A 20,729-nucleotide genomic window follows, 5' to 3' on the forward strand; every position below is an offset into this window, starting at 1 on the left:
GATGCAACCTTCCTAGTTAGTACTCAGACCACACGCTGGCTGCTGTACCTCTGGAAAACACAGGAGATCACAATCGTTATCCACGCTTATGACTAAAATATTCCTTTTATTTTAGTAAAGTAACAAAGCTTATTTACAGATACAATAACTGTACATTCAATTGGAAAAACAGATTGTGCTCAAAATCGTTAAAGCAAGTCACAGTCTGCAAGGAACAAACAACCTCAAACCTCCCAACGCCTTTGGCTCCTGTCTTCTCTCAGGAAATCAGCTCATTTTGCTCTGAATTATTTTCTGCTGATTCTCAAGACATTCCTTCAGCTTGTCTTCAGTGAGTGTCAGCCTCTGCTCCAGGATGGAAACTGTCTGCAAAACAAAATGAAAGCTGCTGTTGAGCTGCTCACAAAGACAAGCTACGCACTGTACTCAGCAGACAACAGAATGTGAAATTCATAGGAGTGTTCTGAGGTACTTCAGGACTGTAACTCCCATGTCAGCATTCTAGGAGGGCAGAGCCCCATGTGACTTCAGAGAGGAGCAACAAAGGCTGGTGGGCACAAAGCTCTCCTGAAAACAACACTGAGCATCCATGCTGGTACTTGGTGCTTTCAGATTGGGCTTTGTGTTTCCTTTCATGGAGAGGTTCTGTCCTTCCATGCTCATGAGCCACCAGGGACTCTTCTGCTGACAGGAGAGAGATGTTTTGAGCAGCTTTGCCCAGTTTTAGTTTTGATTTTGCCTCTCCACTTCTGACTCTTTCCTCCCTTCCCTGAATGCCACCGGTCTGCTACAATTCAAACACAAAACTTGCTGGCCAAGGACAATGACAGGCAAGAAAACCCTCCCAGCATAAGGCAGTGCAATGGGCAATGGGGGGAATTGAAACCCAAAGCGCTAATATCTACCTCAACATAATGCCTAAATATTTCTGTGTAATCCAGTTACCCCAGAAAGGATTGTTATATCTTTCTCCTCGAGCTGAAGTCATCATGTACAGGATGCACAGGAAGAACATCTTAATCACGTGGCAATAAAAGCTTCTGCTGAAAACCTTTTATTGATCACTCTGAGGTAACCAAGGGACCCAGCTATGCAGAACCACTTTCAGCTTCCAAAGACACCGGAACAGCTGATAATAGGCAGTGATGATTTAATGCTTTAATATCCATAATATCCATAAACTTATCAGCAACAATCAATAGCTTCACATTTTGAGCACTTCTGCTGCATAAATAACATCCTCTGTTAAAAACAAAGGATGTTCAGAACCTTGGACTTTATTAAAGTAATTCAAATAAACTTGGACAACCGCTGTTTTATAGAAGTTATACATAGAAAGCCTTTTAATAGCGCATTTCGTAAGCACATCTCCAAGTGCCTGACAAAAGAAAGCAGGTCTCATTATCCCCATTTTACAGCTGGGGAAACAAAAGCAAAAGGAGAGGAAATAGCTTGGCTAAGGCCACTTGAGACTAGGAAAAGTCTCCCGTAAAGTAATTTTGGGAACGAGATGAATGGTGGAGGGGAAGAGAAAACAGATGTAGTAAGAGCACCGAGCACTATGGCAAAGCCACCTTGCCAGGTCACATACCCAAGTCAGAAAGGGCTGTGCATTCCAACGTTTACCATAAGGCGCCCTTTTTCCCCTCCCCAAACATAGCTCACAGTTCATTTCTACTGCACAGGCCCTGCTGAGCTGTGACAAGGCAGAAGATCCAATTCCTGACTGTAGAGAGCTTCACCAGGAAGAAAACCCCCTGCACTGCTTGAACATTCCTGTGGGCTACAGCACTAGCTCCATTTCAGTTTTTTTCCTCCTCTCTCGCCACCCCTTTGAGGCACAAGGAGTGTAGTACACAGAGAACCAGAAAAAAAGTTATTGAGCCAGCAGGTAACATCCCAGGTGCCCCAGAGCCAGCAGGAGCCCTCCTGTCTATTCAAAGGAGAGAGGATTTCATCTTTTTTGTACCCAGCCATGCTATTGCCTAGTGACTGTCTTACAGAGGTCAGGAGTAAAGCTACACAGGGCAGAACACAGCAGGCTGAATGTCTAGCAGAGGTTTACAGCAAAGATCTCATCCTGCAAGCAACCAGACAAGAGAATGAAAAGCAGTGGGGATCCTGGCTTTTCCATTTAAGAAAAGAGAACTAGTAAGTCAAGACTGTGTTAAGAAGAGAGGGTGAAACATTACATCAAATTTCCTTTCAAAAGATAATCAACTGGATTAATGTCCTGGTCACACTGCCCTGCTAGAAGCAAAGCCCCAGATAACCTGCAGCTCCTACATCCCATGATTTACTGCCACCACAATCCTGCCGAGTTAAGTGCCATTGTACATGGCACACTGAGACTAAGCACAAGGAAAGCAGGTCTCAGAAAGCGCTGAATTTGTGCAAAAGCTGGAAGGAAAATGTTTATTGGAATGGAAATTGCAAGTAAGTATAAGCAGAAAGCTTGTAGTGAGTATTTTTTGGAAACTAGAGGTGGAAAAGTAGCAGTCAGAAATGAAATCCAGGAAGTCCAAAATAGGAGCTGATGACTACAGTCCACTTAGACTTGGATAGATGATGCCCAAAATACACAGGGCACCTGACAGCCCAGAAAGGTAAGGGAAAGCACAACTACTGCCCAACTGCTGTTAGTGCTATATTGTACCTTACACATAAAAGAAACTCTCCTTTATTAGCAGCTGACAGAGTTTTACAACATTTCCAGGTTGCTATTTATAAAGCACAAGTCCTTGTTGGTAGGCAAATTGAGCTTCACCCATTCAACTCCTGCACGGTTTTGCTATTGCTTTTCAGAGGATAGCAAACCAACAATTAAGCCTAGAGAAAAATACTGTTAGCCAGATCCAGTGAGGATCCACTGGAGCCACATTTGCACTCCAGACATTTCTCTGCGGCAGGATCTGGGCTTCCTGTTGTGTCAGGAGCACAGTGCACGTCTCCACTACGCACAGGGAGTAAATCCTGGACAATTTATTCAAGTCCTGGCTCAAACTTGTAGCAGGATAACAGTTTAGACTTAAATGAGAAGATCAAATTTTAAGGAGTATTTCTGATATTACAGTACTATACCCTGAATTACAGAATATTAAATTTTTCACACAAAAGAAAACATAATCACTTCTACCAAGATTTCCTACAACATTTGTCTTCATTCACTTTCACAAGCTTAGCCTTGAAAAAAAAGCTGCTCTTCTCTTTGGAAATATTAATGAGAAACTAAGTAGCAAAAACCAGTTGCCTCCTATTTACTAGAAGTCTGGAAGAATATTCACCTTCATCCTCCCTCAGGACACCTAAACTGAAGCACTCAGTAGTCACACTTTCTGATGTGATGATAAGCCCCCTGTGCTATTCCTCCACGTTTTTACTACCTCAACCCAAATAGTAGTGATTTGTGATGCTGTTCCAAGATGCTTTTATCAGTATCCTATCCCTAGTCCCTGTTAGGCATTTCCCTGATTAAGGAGCTCAGACAGCTGAAGAACCACTAGCCTCAGGGCTGGGGCTTTTGCAGCAACCAGAGAGGGGTGATCGGTCCTGCCTCTTCTGGGGACTATAGATATGGGGAATCAGGTTGGTCCAGTGAATGCCAACAGAGGCCAGTTCTACCACTGCGAAAAGCAGCTTGAAAAGCCGAGTTCAGAGCAAGCAAGCAGAGGCAGTCAGCAACCCTCTGGAGCAGTGGTGGGAATCCCTACCAGGAGAGGGAGATCATAGAATCATTTGGTTGGAAGAGACCTTCAAGACCATCAAGTTCAACCATTAACTCAGCACTCCTAGGTCACCACTAAACCACGTCTCAAAGCACCGCATCTCCACGTCTTTTAAATGCCTCCAGGGAAGGGCTTTTTCCTAATATCCAATCTAAACCTCCCCTGGTGTGACTTTAGGCCATTTCCTCTCTTCCTCTCCTTCCCTGAGGGGAGAAGAGACCCACGCCCAGGTCGCTAAAGCCGCCTGCTCTACAAGCAGAAAGGTGCAGCTCCCGCTCTGCGAGCAGCACGCAGATTCTCCAGTATGCCACTCCCAGTGGGTTTAATGGACTGAGCACACCGAATAGCACGGGGGACACAACACTGCTCTGATACCACTGGTAATTGTGGGACCCCAAAAAACCCCATGTACTGATACACACTTACTCAGATCAGGTAACAACAGCTTGGCTGAGCCTACAAGGGATATGATCCTGCACACCAATGGCAGAGTAGATATGCTCCTGGCTATGTGGGGGCAAAGTATTACATGTGCATTTCTATTCGTGTCACCATTTTGTTACATAAAATCCCTCTCCATTGATCTCAAAGAATGCAAAAGTAGTTTCCTAGCTTTACTTCAATAAAAAGATTCTCAGAAGTTGGCTCCACCAGTTTTCTTAAGCATATGCTAAAAAAGACCCCATCACTCTCTCAGGGTACTGGCATGTTAAAGTGCAACTGCACAATCCAGAGGCCAGAACCCTAAATGACTAGAGGTCTCCCCCAACCACAGAGACTTCTCATACCTTCCCCTGCCACCCAATCTGCCTCTGAAAGGACACAAATGATGCAGCGAAATTAACCCAGCTGCTGGTACCCAATGGCCAATTAACATTTTTATTAATCTTTAAGGTCTGCTTGTGAAAACAAACAGTGGGATGTGATTAGCATCCTGCCTATTGAAGAATAATGGAGGGTAGAGGTCCTGAGGACCTCCAGGGAGACGATCAGCACTTTTGAGAAGCCAGCCTTCAGACAGTGTCCTGCTAATAGAACAATATCCCTAGGAGTGCATTAAATTTAGTCTGTTTTAGCAAGAAAAATGTATTAACATCAAGACTTGGAGATTTTGTTACAAGCATATTTTGGAAGTGAACTTCAGAAAAAAGTAACTCTGACGATATTACACAGAGGACTGTGTATTAGCAACAACCAGGATATTTCATTTGTTTTGAGTGAGAGATCAAAGTTACCGCATCTCCACAAGATGGTTTTGACTCATGAGAAATGGCCTATATCCTTCAAATAAAGATTCAAAACCCAAGCTCATCTGGCATTTCACAGATTTTTCAGATGGGAACTGGTTTTATTAGTATTTTGGATTTCAAGCCATTTCTTTTGGAATAAAACCTGCTTGCAGTTTTTCTCCTATGTATCGGATCCATCTGTAGCCAGTGGATGTTCAGGCCTTGAGAGCAACGTAGAAAGCAAATGCTTGCACAAGGCAGAGGTACCAGCACTTACGATTCTCCCCTGGAAAAAAAAAAAATCTTTCTTTTTGATTTGTAACAACCTGAAGAAAAAAGCATTTGTTTCACTAAACCAGTTGCTTCATCTACATTCAGTACCTCTCAGACAAGGGGGTCACATTCATTCCTCACCATCACAGGCTTTAAAGATGACATCTCAAAAAAAGGAGTAACAAATTTGATTTTACTCATTTTCGTTACACGGACTGCACACAAACATCTTCCATTTTAATTAAAAAGCAGCTCACTTGTGTCCAAGTCTTTATTTATGCTAAAGAATTTAATTTTAAAAATTCTTCTCCTCCCTCTGCAATCTTTTCTGGAGTGAAATAATCCTTTAATCTCACATGAGCTAGATTGTCCTTCTGTTCAGGCTTGGATTATTTTACAGATTTATCAAGTCTTCTCCATTTCACTGTGTTGTTTCCTCCCAGCTTCAGTGCAAGATTAGTTTGGGGAAGTATATAAAGCTGTTTCCTGGGGGTGGATTACTGATTATTGCAGCTATTTACGAATTTTTATGCTAACCTGATTCTGAACTCTTTGGAGCAGACATCTTCCTTCCCACATAAAACCAGCAGCTTTTGCCCTGGTGCCCGTTGCCCACCAGTGTAACAGAATGACAGAGTGAACATGGCAACTGCAGGCATCTGGAGTGAGGGCAAGAGCATACGAACCCTCTGAAGACCATCATTGCAAATGCAACTTTGTCACTGCAGCCAAGATGGTCATCACAGATGATCTTTCAGGAATGCAGCTCAGCTGCAAATACAGAAAATGCTTTTGAACCAAGTAAACTCTTAATATCTGCTCCATTTTTGTTTCAGCCAAAACATACCTTTCTGTTCCAGGAAATTATCCAAGAGATAAAAATCACAGGTTTCCCCCCCATAAATATGAATTTCAACCCCATTCTTCCTATAGGCACTGAGATGCTGAGATTCAGCCTTAAATAAAAAAAATAATAACATTTCTAAACGTTTTTGCATTTTCCTCCTTTTCATGTCTCTGGAAAGCCAGTAAAGAACAGGATTTTTAGGTGCTGACACACTGACAAGATACTAAGCTGCAGGAAACGGAGGAGTAAATGTATATCATACATTATTACTCTCATCTTCCTCATTCCTTTGCCAGATATGAATTGCTTGCTTTCCTACAAAGGGGCACCAGGGTATCTTTAAGTAATCAAAGCTACTGGGAATAACTGGCTTATGTCTGGATCTCAACTTCACTCTATCCTTCAAGGCAGCAGAACTATTAAGCATGTGCTACTCTTCTGAAAAAGGCAGTCAAACATGATCTTCTTCACTTACATGTGGAGTATGGCCAGACACAAACCTTATTTAGAAAAAAATAAGACCACCCCATCAGGTCACATTAGACCACTTCCTTACAAGTAAAACAAAGATGTCCTGACAAGAGCTCTGGTGAGGAGGAAGAGAGGAAGGTTTCATTGAATCAAAGATCAGTTTAAGTAAAGTTGCCAAAACCTTAAAGAGTAAAATCATAGCACAAAGTCAACAACATAAAAATGAAGTTTGTAAATCTGAGGAGCCATGTCCTAGAGTCATAGAATAGAATCACTACGGTTGGAAAGGACCTCTAGGATCATCAAGTCCAGCCTTCATTCCAACATTTCCCTAATCTCAGTGTTTTACTTGCCATCAGTGTCTGGCACAAAGAGACCTCCTAATGGAATAAAAACAATCCCGCTGTCTCCAAGTATATGACACCCCACTTTGTCTGGAAATCTGTTGTCAACAGAGGGAAGGTTCTGATAGTGTGCAAGCCTGAACAAAGCTGTGCCCTGGCAAGACACAACAGCCTTCAGCTGATGTCTTACTATTACCTCCTGCAGCAGAAATTGAGTTTTGTCTCCTTCCTGCTTTTACACGATGCCAGGTTTAGCGTGATAAACCTTGAAATAACTATAGAAAACAGTATTAGGAAAATAAACAAGGTTTCTGTTTACATCAATTCCCAGAACTTGAAGTTTTCCCCACTGGTGCATTACAGCATGTTAACACAGTGTTGGAAACCACAACAAGTGCAAAGAGCGCAGGAGCTCGAGGTACCACAGCAGAAATACACCCAAGCTCCCACGGAGCTAACGACTGAGAAATTCCTGAAAAACTCCCGGATGGTCATATCAGAGGGCTTCTGGAAATACCACGGGGACTCTGTCCTTTCCTTTCAACTGTATGACCCTGCTTATGCCACTAGTCTTCTCTTGAAGCAACACTCAGGAATGATGAACCAATGACTAATAACAGAGCACCAGGAGCATCATCAACCCTTCTTCAAGAAAGGGAAGACACCAACACCTGTTATGCATTATTTCTGAAAGCCTTCTGTTCCTTTTCTGAGGATTTCAGTGTTTAGTGGTCTCCTCCTTTCACAAAGAGGTCAGCAGGCCCAAAGCTGCCCCATAAAGCACATAACCTTAGTTTGAATCTGACATGTGCAGGGAGCAGCACCCAGTTGTGCCATGGCAGAAATGGCTGGAAAGATAACCAACCCAACACCACCAGCTGCTGCCTCCATCTCACTTGGATCTCTGCTGGCCATCAGCACACCATGGCTCCTCCTGCTCTCCATTGAACTGCATGAAAGAGGGGTAACAGTGGCTCTGCCAGAGCTGCAGTCACACTTCTGTTACAGGCCATCAGCACTGGAATAACCAAGTTTAGCTTTGCAAGCAGATGTTCTCCAGAGTTACCCTCCGTGGCCCTGCCTTGCTGTCTGCCTGCATCTCTCCTCTTTGAGGAACTTCTCTCTTACACTAGGAATGAGGACTTCTTCCAGAGCCATTTGCTTAAGTTTGTTTGGTGGTGTTTTATTTCACTGCTAAATATCAAAACCTTGGCATGAAAATGAAGAATTCTGAAACCATTTCAACAGCATGTCAGGAACATCTACTTGTACAAATGCATTAAAATAGCATTAATACAAAATACAACATACAAAGATTAAAACCAATGGGAAATTAAATACTTCAAGAATGGAAAAAAAAAAAGGTGAAAAAAGAAAGGTAAAAGGTTGCTGAACACCGAGTTATTCAAGGCAGATTTTTGGGGTATTTTACTATAATTTCAGGCCTATTTCCAATTTTATCCTATGACCTACTAATTTATTCCTCCCTCACAGATCTCAATTTCTCTTTCTGCTAGGTTTAAAACAACATTTGGAATTTTCTACAGTTAAACACTATCTTTGAGAGAGATGTTTGCAATGCTTGTATCTAGTTTAAATCTCACACATACTGTTTACTGCAACATTTGTCTCCTCTAAACACCTCTGAAGTTGAAAGGGAGCCATCACACATCCATCATCAGAAGCGTGGATCTGATTTATGTAATGAAAGATAACAATCACATTTCAAACTTACTATGGAGACGTAAAAACAGTAATCAAATATTTTGTGTATACACTGGGTCACATCTTATTCACATGCATGAGGACCCAAAGTCATACAAAAATTTTGCCCCTACCTCCAGCGTTCAGCATTTTAGAGATCACAGGAAAAGTGCTTTCTTGCATTTCTGCCAAATGAACTTAAAATATCTTTTGGTTTTCACCCTACACTATTTTAAGACTGCCTGTGGTCCTGGAATGTTTTTTAATCCTTAAATCAGCCCTACTTCAATGTCCTGATGTGCCCACCCAACCCCTTATCTTAATGCTTTTTGACAGGTACTTCTTCAGAACAGAGCTAACTTGGACTAGTCATCTGTACGTTCAATACCAAGTGTTCAAGACCTGCTTGTTCTTCTCAGAACCAGCCCTCAAGTGCACAGAAAAACCCACCCACATGGATTTTTCCATCCGACAAACATGGTTTCATCTTCAGGAGATCACCAGTGTTTACTATCCCATGCTTTCGCCCCAATTCTCTCATACCTCAAAAATACACAATTAAATTCAGCCCCCAACAATGATCATAAGTGGTATTTCTTCACAGGAGCAATAAGCAGCTATTTAAGCAAAAAACAGCTCTATTTCCAAATTCTTATTAAGTAAACACATGCTGTGATGATCACCATTAACAGTTGGTACTGTTCAAGCACTGCTTAGGGACTCTGGAAGAACTGCATGTTAATGCTTTAGCAAGGGATTAGTTGTTCACTAGCTGTGGGTGAGAAGCATGTTTCAGAGATGAGGCACAGAAGGGCCCAGACTTGTTGATGGGAGGAGAATGCTGCAGAAATTGGACTGTGTAGGTGAATGTTGGGTGGGGGAAAGGAGCAGGATCTGAACAGAGCTTACCTATAGACTGCAGTATAGTGGGGGAGGGAAGAGAGAGAGATTACTCACCAAAACAGAGTCCTACTGCCAACCACTCCTTTAGGCATAACCTTAGATAAACTGTGGCTAACAGCACAGGGTAGCAGAGCTGGCTCAAGGAGTGCTCTGCTACACTGCAGTGTAAAGGAATCAGGGGAAAAGCAGGGCCTGAGCTGGAAGCTGATGTGAGGGGACTGACAGATCTAAGCTGACAAGCAGATGAAGACATTTAGCAAAAAACTGCTAAAAAGAAGAGGTTTTGAAATAGCCACACTTTTATTCTATGAAACTACTGCAAAATATTCCAGATTCTTCCAGTCAGAGGTACCTTTTTCACTGCAAAATTAAAAAGCAAACCATACCTGTGTCAGAACATCCAGCTGACCCATAATATGTTCCAAGGTACTTGTGAGACTGGTCTCCTCCTCTTGCTGCTCGTGGTTCCTACCAGAATCTTGAGTTTTTGTTTTCGTAAGGTGAATACCAAAATCCATTTCTGATTGCTAAAAAAATAAACAGACAATCTGCTACTGTGATGCAAACAATTGGAGAAGGATTTCTATTTCACGGCAGGTACACAGTGAAGAACAGCTTTTGTTGGGACAGTCTAGGCTACTAAAAATGGGCAAAGGAGAAGAGGAGGTGTTTGCCTCTGCCACAGCTGGAAAAGGAAGAGCTGCCGAAGGCTTGTCTGCCTTCCCCAGGTGGAGGTTTTTTGTTGGTTTATGGCGGGGTTTTTCACGTCTGTCAGTTTTGGTTTTAAACCTTCATAAGGAAAAGCAAGCCTGAGATAACAATCCTGAAGCAACCCTTCAACATTCAGGCTTTACAGTGCAAAGAGTTTTGACACACTCACGTGGTACACGTGCGTAGACCGTACAGGGAAATGAAGACTTACTGCAGCCATGTGGAAGCACAACACCCAAATTATGAGAATTAAGTAAGGTGCTCTGTAAACAGTAAAGCTAAAGCCTCTCTCCATGTTCAGTAGTTGTAAGAAGGCAAGGATGCTGTACTGCAGTTAAGTTCAGCAGAAGAGAGATGTTCCAATATGCATTAAAACAGGCAGTTCTGATTTAGTAATTTTAATTTTATTTATATCTTGAACTGGTTTTCCTTCCTCAGTGAGGTTAAGAACAAGTTTACTTTGAAGTTTCAATTTCAACTGTTTTAGTTAGGTGAGCTTGAATATTTGATTCAGAATAAATTAAGTTTTACAAGCACAAATAGATGCCTACTAAAGAACTTATTCTTCTATCCTTTTCTTTCAAGATGGTATCTTCCTTCTAGAACAAAGAGTATTTGCATTACTGCCAGTAGAAATGGTTTAGAGAAGTCTATCTAACTAAACAAGGTAGCCAACTGGTTAACCAATTCAGACTTAAGTTTCTCATTTTCCACTAAGAGACAAGATTTGAATCTAAAGCCAAGATCACAGCACTCCAAATGGTTCTCCATGGCCGGACGCCTGGTGCAGCTCCATCCCATGCACTTATTACTCACAGCTATGACTGAAGTTTGCAAATCAACAAAGCAGCAAGGAATTCTGACAGAATGAAAAATGGTCTCAAAGTTCTCCCACATGTACTTTTTCTAAGCACAAAAAGCTTTTCCCAGGCGCGACAATGCTTTTTTTCATCTGTGCTGTACTGATTTACCTGCTCAGCTCTGTATTTGATGCCAGGTGTATGTGGATGTGCAACGAAGCTGCAACAAAAACCTTAGAACAGCTCATGTAACTTTGAACTCCAAACTGCTTGGCACATTATGATGCATAAATGCACACATATAGATGTATATAGATATACAAACAAAAATATATTTTAAAATTAAGTACATATAAAAACATTGGTGCTGCTGGGAATCACTGATTTAGGCCACAGAAAGGCTTCCAAAGCTTTCTGAGGTCCAGCCCAACAGTTCAGCAAAATAAGCAGTGCCACGAGCAGAAAGATGACTACACAGAGAAGCTGGAGACTTGGGGGAGTACAGGCAGAATAGGAGGCTGCAGTAACAGTAGTCTTTGCCAGGAGAATGGTTTGCTGCTGTCCACGAACTGCTAGCAAGGGCTGACCATTCTTCCAGACCCTGCCAACCAAACTATCCTCACACAGCCAAGAATCAAAAGAACAGTTTTGCATAAGGAGCAGGCAAGGAAGGCAGAGGTTTAAAGGATACGTGTCACTGCTCCGCAGGGATCACTGTGCTACATCACAGGCTTGGGATCCAGCTGAGTGTCAGGGGGTACCAGCCACACCAGCCTCTGCCAATTTGCTTCTTCCCACTTGCTTGGATTATTTGGATTACCTACAAGCCTCAGGCCAGTGCAGGCCATGCTCCAGGTCACACTGCCCAGCCTCAGCATGGGAGCCACACTAACTACTCCTGTGCTGCAGGTAGCCCAAGTGCCACATGTTGCTCACTGATGCATTGATTCAATCAACTAAAATATGTTCTTGCAGAGATGAGAGAAAGCCAGCCTTACAAAGCTGTAAAACAAAAAAAACCTCAAACCACTGCTTTTTGATGGGTAATTAGCATTAAAAGGCATGTTTTCTTGTTATTTTAAGGCTGACTATCATCCTGTTTTGATGATGTAACTTTAGGCCAGTCAATCATGGCACAGCAGAAATTTGAGTGAGCTAACACTGCATACAACCTGCACTTAAAAACCCCAAATGATGATGAGCTATCCACTTCAAAACCCATTAGAACAAGCTGACTCACAGAAGCAGAAAAATGACTGTACCAACATATTTTCTCCCTCTATCTTTACAAAATATGTCAGACAGCTTTTCATAAAAAGCTGCAGGGTCGAACTTGCAGTTGCTATTCTCTTTGCTATGGTCCACAGAGTTTAAGAGCCTGGCCTATCTCAAGGGCAATACTACAGAAATGTTCCCAAAGTCAATGTTTTAGGGGTGAGGTGGTCCCTCATCATGTCAAGTTGAATCCAGGGGCGGCAGCAGCTGCTTGTCACAGATGCTACATTCTGCTGATCAGCTCACAGGCTATAGACCACTTCCATGAGAAGCCAAGTAAGCCACTTCCACAAAGCCCAGGAGGGCTGCTGAAAGCACTCTGAATGGTGGCAACACCCCCAAGAACAGAAGCATATCGACATTTAAAAATAGAAGTATGATAATACGACATACCACCCCATATCAATCACCACAGCTACCTGAGTGGTTCCTTACAGCCCATCATTATCAAGAAGATAACCTGTAACTAGTGCCTCCAGCAACAAAGTTCTGAGATAGTTCATCTATCTAAATGAGGGACATATCCAGCCAGCAAATAAAAACTATGTCTATGTGTCATGGAGTGTGACTTCCAAGAGGGAGGCTTTCATCTGACCAAGGTCTTTGAATATTCAGTTCTAGGAACATGCATATCCTACCCAGCCTACCCTGCCAGAAGAGGTGCAAAAACCAAGTATCCAACACCCACGCCTACAGACAGCACTTTGAATCACTGCCCACAAACAGGCAGAGAAACTCAAGTCACTTTGCTCTAGCTTCTTACTCATCCCACCTGCTCTGATGGCATCAGGCTGCAATCTGAAGTCTGGGACCCAGCCAAGTAGAATTCTCAAAGAGGGGTCCTACAGACAGCATTCAACAAGGGTTAAGCCTGGATTTGCCCAAGGCAGTCATGCCCAACACAAGGTGAAGCTCACCAAAAATCCTGCAGACTCTCAGCTAGACACATGCGGAAAGACTGCCAGCTGGAACTGCAGCCCACGATGCACAAAGCGGCAGGACACGGGCAAAGGATCTGCTGATGGCCAACCAGCCAAGGTGGACATGCACGCTGCTGCACCTCAGAGGCCCAGCACCTCCCTTTCCTCAGGGTAAAGCAGAGCATTTGCATCCAGCTGGATCAGATTCACTACACTAATTTCAACTCACTTTTCTGAAGAGGCCGAGCAGCCCAAGTAGTAATATTTGTATTGACACTACCCAAAGTACATCCCTCTGCTACTAACTACCTTGTGAGCAGAGGGGAGCAATGACACTCTGGTCGTCCCACCACGGTATCAAGGAGAAAAAAACAGGTGGTTGTGGTTTTTTTTCAGACCTTTTGGGTTTTTCATGCCAAAGTCTCCACCTCTTATGGTCAAGGAAAGCTTTGCCTGCTAAGAAAACACACCCCAGGGATTCACAGGGCAGATGCTGGGGCATTTTACAAGTATCCTAAATCCAAACGGGCACCTGGAATTTTGTTTGATAGCAATTTTAGAAAGCTACCAGACATTTTGTTGAGCTCAAACACACTCTTCTTCATTAAAAAATTGGAAAGAGACTACAATACTCGGAGGGAAAGGTTGTCTGCCATAGCCCTCATCCAGACTTCTGTCATAGTTCAAATACAGCAGTGACACAGTTGAAATTGTGTTATAAAGGCAGTGAGGCCACCTCTGCTGAATTGTTAGTACAGCTTTCAAATTCAGCAGTGGTAAGCATCACTGTGCAGTGCTTCAGAGGAAGCTTTGCCCTTTACTTTTTAACAGAAGAGGAGAATGTTTGGAAACTTTCCCGTAACAGCCAAACTACAACTTGCACTTACCAAGACTTTAATGGCCAGGACATCTGAAAGGAAATGTGCATCCAAGTGAGGAAAAACCAAATTTTCCCCAGACTGAAACCTTTTCAAATTTTATAAAAGAAGATTAAATCAGCCTCTGCTACTATCCATAAGAATGAACAAGAAAACCCTCACAGACCAAACTACAGACACTCTTCCCCTCATAGAAACCGATCATGTTGTGAGCCAGCCACTAGCAACTGAAATTCTAACCGATTTTTTAAAACATTGCAAAACCATGGAAAGAGCCCTGAAATATGCATTGGCTTCGTGACAGCCTTGGTACCGATGAGCACCACGACTACAGAGACACTTGTGCTCCCATCTGACTCACCTGCAGGGTAAAGTGCCAGAGGAATCCTGGGGACAGGCACCAGAAACAATGACACTGCTGCAGACGTTTCATTTATTTTAGTCAGTGTTCAAGTGTGCAATTCACTTGGCACAACCAAACACATGTAATAAGATATTTAATGGCAAATACAACATCTGCGTATTAAGCACGGGGAGTATAGCAAGAAGCAGACGAACATTAAAGGAAGAATAGATGAGCAGTTTCAGAATACAATACAGCTCTCAATGACAAAAGGAAAACAGAAGTGATTTATTTATAGCAACCACTTAAAGACAGCACACAGTGCAGCTACTTGGGGGAAGGGGAAAATTAATCAGCCTTTGTTCCAGAGCTCTCTTACTGTGCCTCTTACAAAAATTATTCTGGCTAAACAGCATTCTGGCCAGCTACTCTAGCTCTGATCAGAGGGTGGAGGGCAAGTACTAACTACACAACACATGTACATCTGCAGGAAAACTGCAAGGGCAAATTAAAAACATGCCATTTTGCTTTCTAAATGGTGGTACCCAGAAGACATATTGGCAGGATAAGCACCTACATGAATTTTACACCTACTGATAGGACGCAGGATACTTTTAATGCAATCCAGAGGAAGTATTTCTTTTCCCTCTCTTCACCTCTCTCCACTGAGAGAAACTAAGTGGTGGTGGTGGAGAGGTTTAGCTCTACCTTTAAGTCCCTTTAAATCAAATTCCAGAGTGTATTTACTGTTTGAGAGGTTTTTGTTTGTTTTTTTTTTTTTTTAAAGAGAATGATATTATCAAGAATTAATTTTCAGGTATCTAAAAAGATGCCATTCCCTCTAAGCAACACATACATCCAATGTATTCAATTCAATACAGATATCCAATGTATTAAAACTCACTAAGTTCAATTAAATTCACTATCTTAGCCGATAAAAATTCCCCAAGAAACAACAGAGGAGCAGAAAACTCACAAAGTTGGTGTGCACTGTTTATTTGGACCCCAACTCCACTAACCCAAAGGAGGGAGAAATGCCATTACAAGTCTTCTACTTCAAGGCGTCATTTTCACCAAAGATAAAGGGATACTTTGAGTGTGTTTCCAGAGAGCAACAGTGACATCCAGTGGAAGTATATCAGCTTCAAGGTAAGCTCCACAGGCAAGGCAGATGGAACACATAGACCATGCTAGATTGGAGGACTCATTAAAAACCAAGAGGTTACCTTATTTCTCTCTGCTACATGCAAGATGTTATTTACTCAACACAGCTCTCCAAGCCCAAGCCCATTTCTCTAGACTGGAAAAGCATCCCCTCTCCAACACAGCACTGAAATTTCTGGAGCAATCACATTCTTCAAGACTTGCATTACTCCACATCGACTGTCCAGACCAGCACAGGGTAACAACCAGAAACAGGACACAAGTTAAATTAGCTTTCTGAAACTATTTATAGGACCATTCACCACCTTCTCACCTGTTATTTCAGGATTCAAGTTGCAATAACAGAAAGGGATTTGGGAGGGTGGGGAAGAAAAAGAGACGGGAGATGAAAAAGAACATTACTTCTCTTTTGTCTTTGCTTTATGTCAAAGGTAAGTTGGGTTAGCTATGCAAGAGGCTAGAAGTTATTTAGACAGAATCCTTCTCCCTGTTGGTGCTACTAAAAATACTGAGTTAAAACATTGGCACCTCTGCAGTAAAGGCCATGCTTTGCCACAGGACAATAACTATTAAGTCTGTGATAACCCCAAGAAGGAATAGAGTTAATAGGTACATCTCAAATCCCTTTAAATTCCAAGGCACTCTTGTGCCCAAGCGAACCACTCTCAGAGGCAGGAGGATGGAGTAAGGGTTGTATATTTTAAGTGAAGCCGCATCATACCATTCAGCTTTGCTGACCAAGCTGCCAAGGAAAGAAACAGCTAATGGCCAGCTACAGTACTCAAACAAGCAAGAAACCAGCCTGTCCATACACAGAAGGCTGCACTTGGACTGAAATTTCTATTTGCTTACAGAAATCCAAGCATCCTTTCCCTGCAAGTGACACTGTCTGGCAATCTCCAGCCAAGAGCAGGTCCTCACCCTGCTCCTGCCTGCCAGAAGGGAGAAAGCTGTTCCCCTCCTGTGGTTCAGTGATCTTGCTCTTTGGTTCACTGACTGTTGGTCCACTTAAATTACATCTACAAACTATTCTACATTTAAACCAAAACAGACATTAGCAGCATGAGCTTTGAGGTAGCTTCTGGTAACAAGCATGTACACAAGCTACTAAAAGCATCCAAACTATATGCAATCCACGTTTTTCAATTGCCTTATACTTAACACCACTATAAAGACTGTGGCATCAACCATGAGCTGAGATCAAGCTCATGGCTTTCTGTGCTACATTTTTTTTTTTTTAATACAAAATTTGAAAGTAGATCCCTGTGCTGTTTTCTGGCACTGGAAGGAACAGGAATCACAGCTCCTCATAAGCTTTGGCAAAAGGGATCACCACAACCCAAAACAAGTAAGGAATATAACTAACAAAGCCAGGATTTCCAAAAGACTAGTAATTAATGCAATGATGCATTAGGTCAGTTGTACTAAGGAAAAGTGTAAAATAGGAAGTAATCATCAATAGTCAGCTCCTTTGCAATTTGAGTTACATTTTAATTAGCCAAAAACCAACATTGAAGAATGAGAAATTTGTGCACGTATTACATTTTCAAAAGCACAAATGACATTTCTGTGATGAGTGGAAATGGGAAACAGCAATGCCAGACATCAAAAGCCCAGCAAAAGAGTTCATGGACAGGTAAAACAATGACCATTGGCTGTTCAAAAACAATAAAGCAGGGTAGTATTTATTGAGAATATAGAGCTAAAGGTAGCTTTCAGCCTTTTAAGTTCATCTTTTTCTACTTTGTTTAGGCATTTACTTTCCTTAAGCAATTCTCCCCTCCCCTCAGTCTTTTCTTAAGAGCTATGAAGAAGTCTTCCAGAATTTAGCACGGAATAATTAAGCTTTGTTGTACAGGTGATGCTCAACTGGCTATCCTAACACTGCTCCTGGACAGTAACGGCACGAAAAATCTCAGAGGAACAGTTTTGTGTGGAAACCTAGGCCACTACAGGAAAAAGAACAAAAAAACCCAAAAAAACCCAAAAAAACCAAACCAAACCAAACCAAACCAAAACAAAAACAAAAAACAAACAACAAACAAAAAACAACAACAACAAAAAGATACCCATTGCTAGGAAATTTCACCAACCAAACTACTGTTCCCTGGTCCCATTTAAGATCACTCTTGGGAAAAGCTCCCAAGAAAAAGCAGCCCAAGACTGAAACAAAGTGTTTATCCTCAGCCTTGCCTTATCCAGCTACAGGTTCTTTTACACCACAAGCAACAGTCTCCAAGGCAAGAAGAAAAACACAGTGATCTCCTGAAGTATGAAAAACACCTTGCAGCTCATTTTCCTCATCAGAATCATTTGTCTCTAATGAAACAGGTACATATAGGCTGTGTAACATATGTATCATGTGCATACCTATGTACATTACTTCTGTACAAATGATACATGTTATGCATATATACACATATGTAAACATATGCAGACACATTATAACTGTCATTTTATTGCTACTCTTGCTTGAAGTTTGGATTTTAGCAGAGGAGTTTGAGATCTTAGAAGCTTTCAAAGCTTGAGGTATCTTCATCCATCTCAAAGCTGACACAATAGCAGCTTGGAAAGAACTGTAAACCTTGCTTCTGTTCCTTCTTGAATTATAACTCAAGCATTGAAACAAGCCACACACAGCAGCAACCTAAGAGGGTGAATTTATATTAATCAGCCTGAGATGCTCAACTTAAAAGGCAATTTTCATTCTGACCAATAATGACTTGACAGGACTTGCTGTATTGTTCCAGAGCCCTAAGGAAAAAATCTATTCATGGTAAGATGACAGAAATTAAAAGTTGATCCTCTTATTTCGGAAAAAAATCTTGTCAAACCAGAACACAAGGGAAAACAGTTTGTAGCAGCAGAGCTGCTCCCATCCAGTAACAGGCAACACTGTTGCAGGTTGTTGCAGCCACTCAGAGCCTCTTTGAAAGCCAAGCTGAGGGTGCCTATTCCCTGCCGCTTCCTCTCTTCTAGGTCCTTCATCAAGATCAGGCAACTCCGATAAACAGTCTGCAACAACCTGTGAAAAATGTTAATGCACAAAATCAGGGAAGACAAACTTTAATTTGTTTCTATATGCACCCTTCTCTTCTTATCTTGACCAGATCAAGAGAAAAGCAAACCCAAAAACAATAGAGGCAAAACCTATTAGCTTGTGAAAAAATCAGTTTCACACAGCAGCAACAACAGAAGAAAGCTGAAGTAGAGTGTTAGAGGGCTAGCCATTAACAAAGGCTTCCTGGAATATCTCCCAGAAAGAAGCTCCACTGTTAGCTGCTTCTGAGGTGGACACTCTTTTAGTCGAGTGACAGAAAACCATTTATTTTGCTCTGATGAGCCTCAAAACCAAATTATGATGTAGAATATCAGTGAGATCTGCAGTAAGGCTCCATGAAGAGCACTGTCAACAGATAGAGGTATCCAGTTCTGCTCAGAACTTAGGCTTCCTGACATAAAGTAACCAGGTACTGTTGCTAGACTTTATTCTTCTATGAGTTAGGGATGGACCCTAGAGCTCAGTTGGATCCAGCCTTTCCAATGATGAAACCAAAGGGTTATCCCCCTTTGGGGGCTACCCACAAAATGGATGATGCAACACAGATGCCTTTCTGCCCAATGTTCTGGGCTGAAACCAGGTATCTGTACCAGGGTGATGAAGTTCAGATAGGCCTGTAAACACACAACACAAACCCTTCTTGATCTCCTGTGTCAATAAACGAATGAGCAGTGTGCTCTTTCTGGCTCCCATTAGCCACAGTTCCTACTAACCATACTACCACAATGGGAAGAATCATTATTTTTCCACAGAGTCTGAGGCTGATGAACCAGGCAGGAAGAGATCAAGCAAACTTTCTCAACTAGCCAGGGTTGCTCTCCATGACAGCTCCCTTAGTCAACTAAGTGTCTGGTACCTCTTGGGGGTTAGAGTTCATCCAACTCTAAATCTCTGGTCTCCCGGAAGATGAGTGGAAGACACCACAGGAGCACACTTCTTGCACAGGAAGAACTCCTTGCTGCTGCTGCCAAAAGAAGGATGCAATAGATAGAGACAGAAAAGAGATAGAAAAGTACTTCCTTCTGCCTCTCACAAGGTTTACAAGCACAGCCTCTTCAGGCACGGGCAAAAGTAGACACCCAGCTTTGTCCACACCACAAAGGAGGAAGAGGAAAGGAGAAGCCTTTTCCTCTGTTCCTGTTGAACCAGTCTCCTTGAAAGCAACCAAACCAAAACAAACACATGGTCACATGTTCAACAGCCTTACATAAGCAAGCTCCCAGTGAAAGAAGAGTGAAGGTTAGGCAGCTGTGGGTAACCACCACCAACTACACCGCTTGTGAAGGATGTGGGGAAGAGCTCCTGAGAGATCCTTATGTGATCATAAGTCTCCTGCCCACCCTGATGAAGCTTCTGCTGGTACAGCCAAGCAGGGTAGAGAGCAATGGAAATGTCTTGAGCACTCATCACGCTGTTGTTCTTTTAAGTAAATAATCTACCTACCTACTCGAAGAGGAAGACAACCATGTACCAGGTTAAAGCTTCCTGGAGTGGAAATGCACCCTTAGAAAAACAAGGTGGCAAGCAGATGAGGAAAAATAATTGTTTTGCAGACCACATTTATCCTGAAGGCTGAAGGTTGGATCTCCTGCTGTTGAATACAGGATTCCTCCCTTACAACACTTAAAAATAAACAAACAGAAGGGGGTGGAGGAGGTGCAAATGACAACACACACTCACATCCAATTGCAAAGAGCTGCAGCTCTGTGCAATGGAACTGCTTCTCGGGAGAGGATTTCACAGCAAGTTAAAAAAGAAAAAATGTACAAAAGTATTCATTAAGTACTAACCAATGTCAAAATTAGAGATAGTTACCAACTTGGAAGCCAAAAGGTCAAAACAGAAGAGACACAACTGGACTATGAGTAACTCGGGAGGAATTTATTTACACAAGGAATGAGTGGCTGCCAGAATGAACTGCTGCAGTCAGCACAGAGACCCTAAGCTGAGCACAGGAGGCACCCAAGGTCACCAAACAATACAGAACCAGCAAAGGAGAGAGGTGGAGTGAGCTTTGGACATTCAGTTACAGGCCTCACAAAACTTTATGACCTTTTTTTAATTAGCCTCCTATCCTATTT

At 42.3% G+C, this 20,729-nt stretch overlaps 1 protein-coding gene across 1 annotated transcript in view; it reads right to left on the reverse strand.

The window, feature by feature from the left end:
* Window positions 1-267: 267 nt before the first annotated feature.
* The window catches only part of POC1A (POC1 centriolar protein A), a gene marked incomplete at its 5' end in the record, with an annotated part of 46,902 nt that continues 26,440 nt past the window's right edge, over window positions 268-20,729 (reverse strand). Inside the window, 2 exons of the mRNA XM_008946928.1 lie at window positions 268-366; window positions 9,883-10,023. Of these exons, the coding sequence (XP_008945176.1) occupies window positions 268-366; window positions 9,883-10,023 (240 nt within the window). The remainder of the gene's footprint in view (window positions 367-9,882; window positions 10,024-20,729) is intronic.

This window comes from Merops nubicus, unplaced genomic scaffold (genome assembly GCF_000691845.1).
Source record: "Merops nubicus isolate BGI_N331 unplaced genomic scaffold, ASM69184v1 scaffold22820, whole genome shotgun sequence".
Classification (NCBI taxonomy): Eukaryota; Metazoa; Chordata; class Aves; order Coraciiformes; family Meropidae; genus Merops; species Merops nubicus.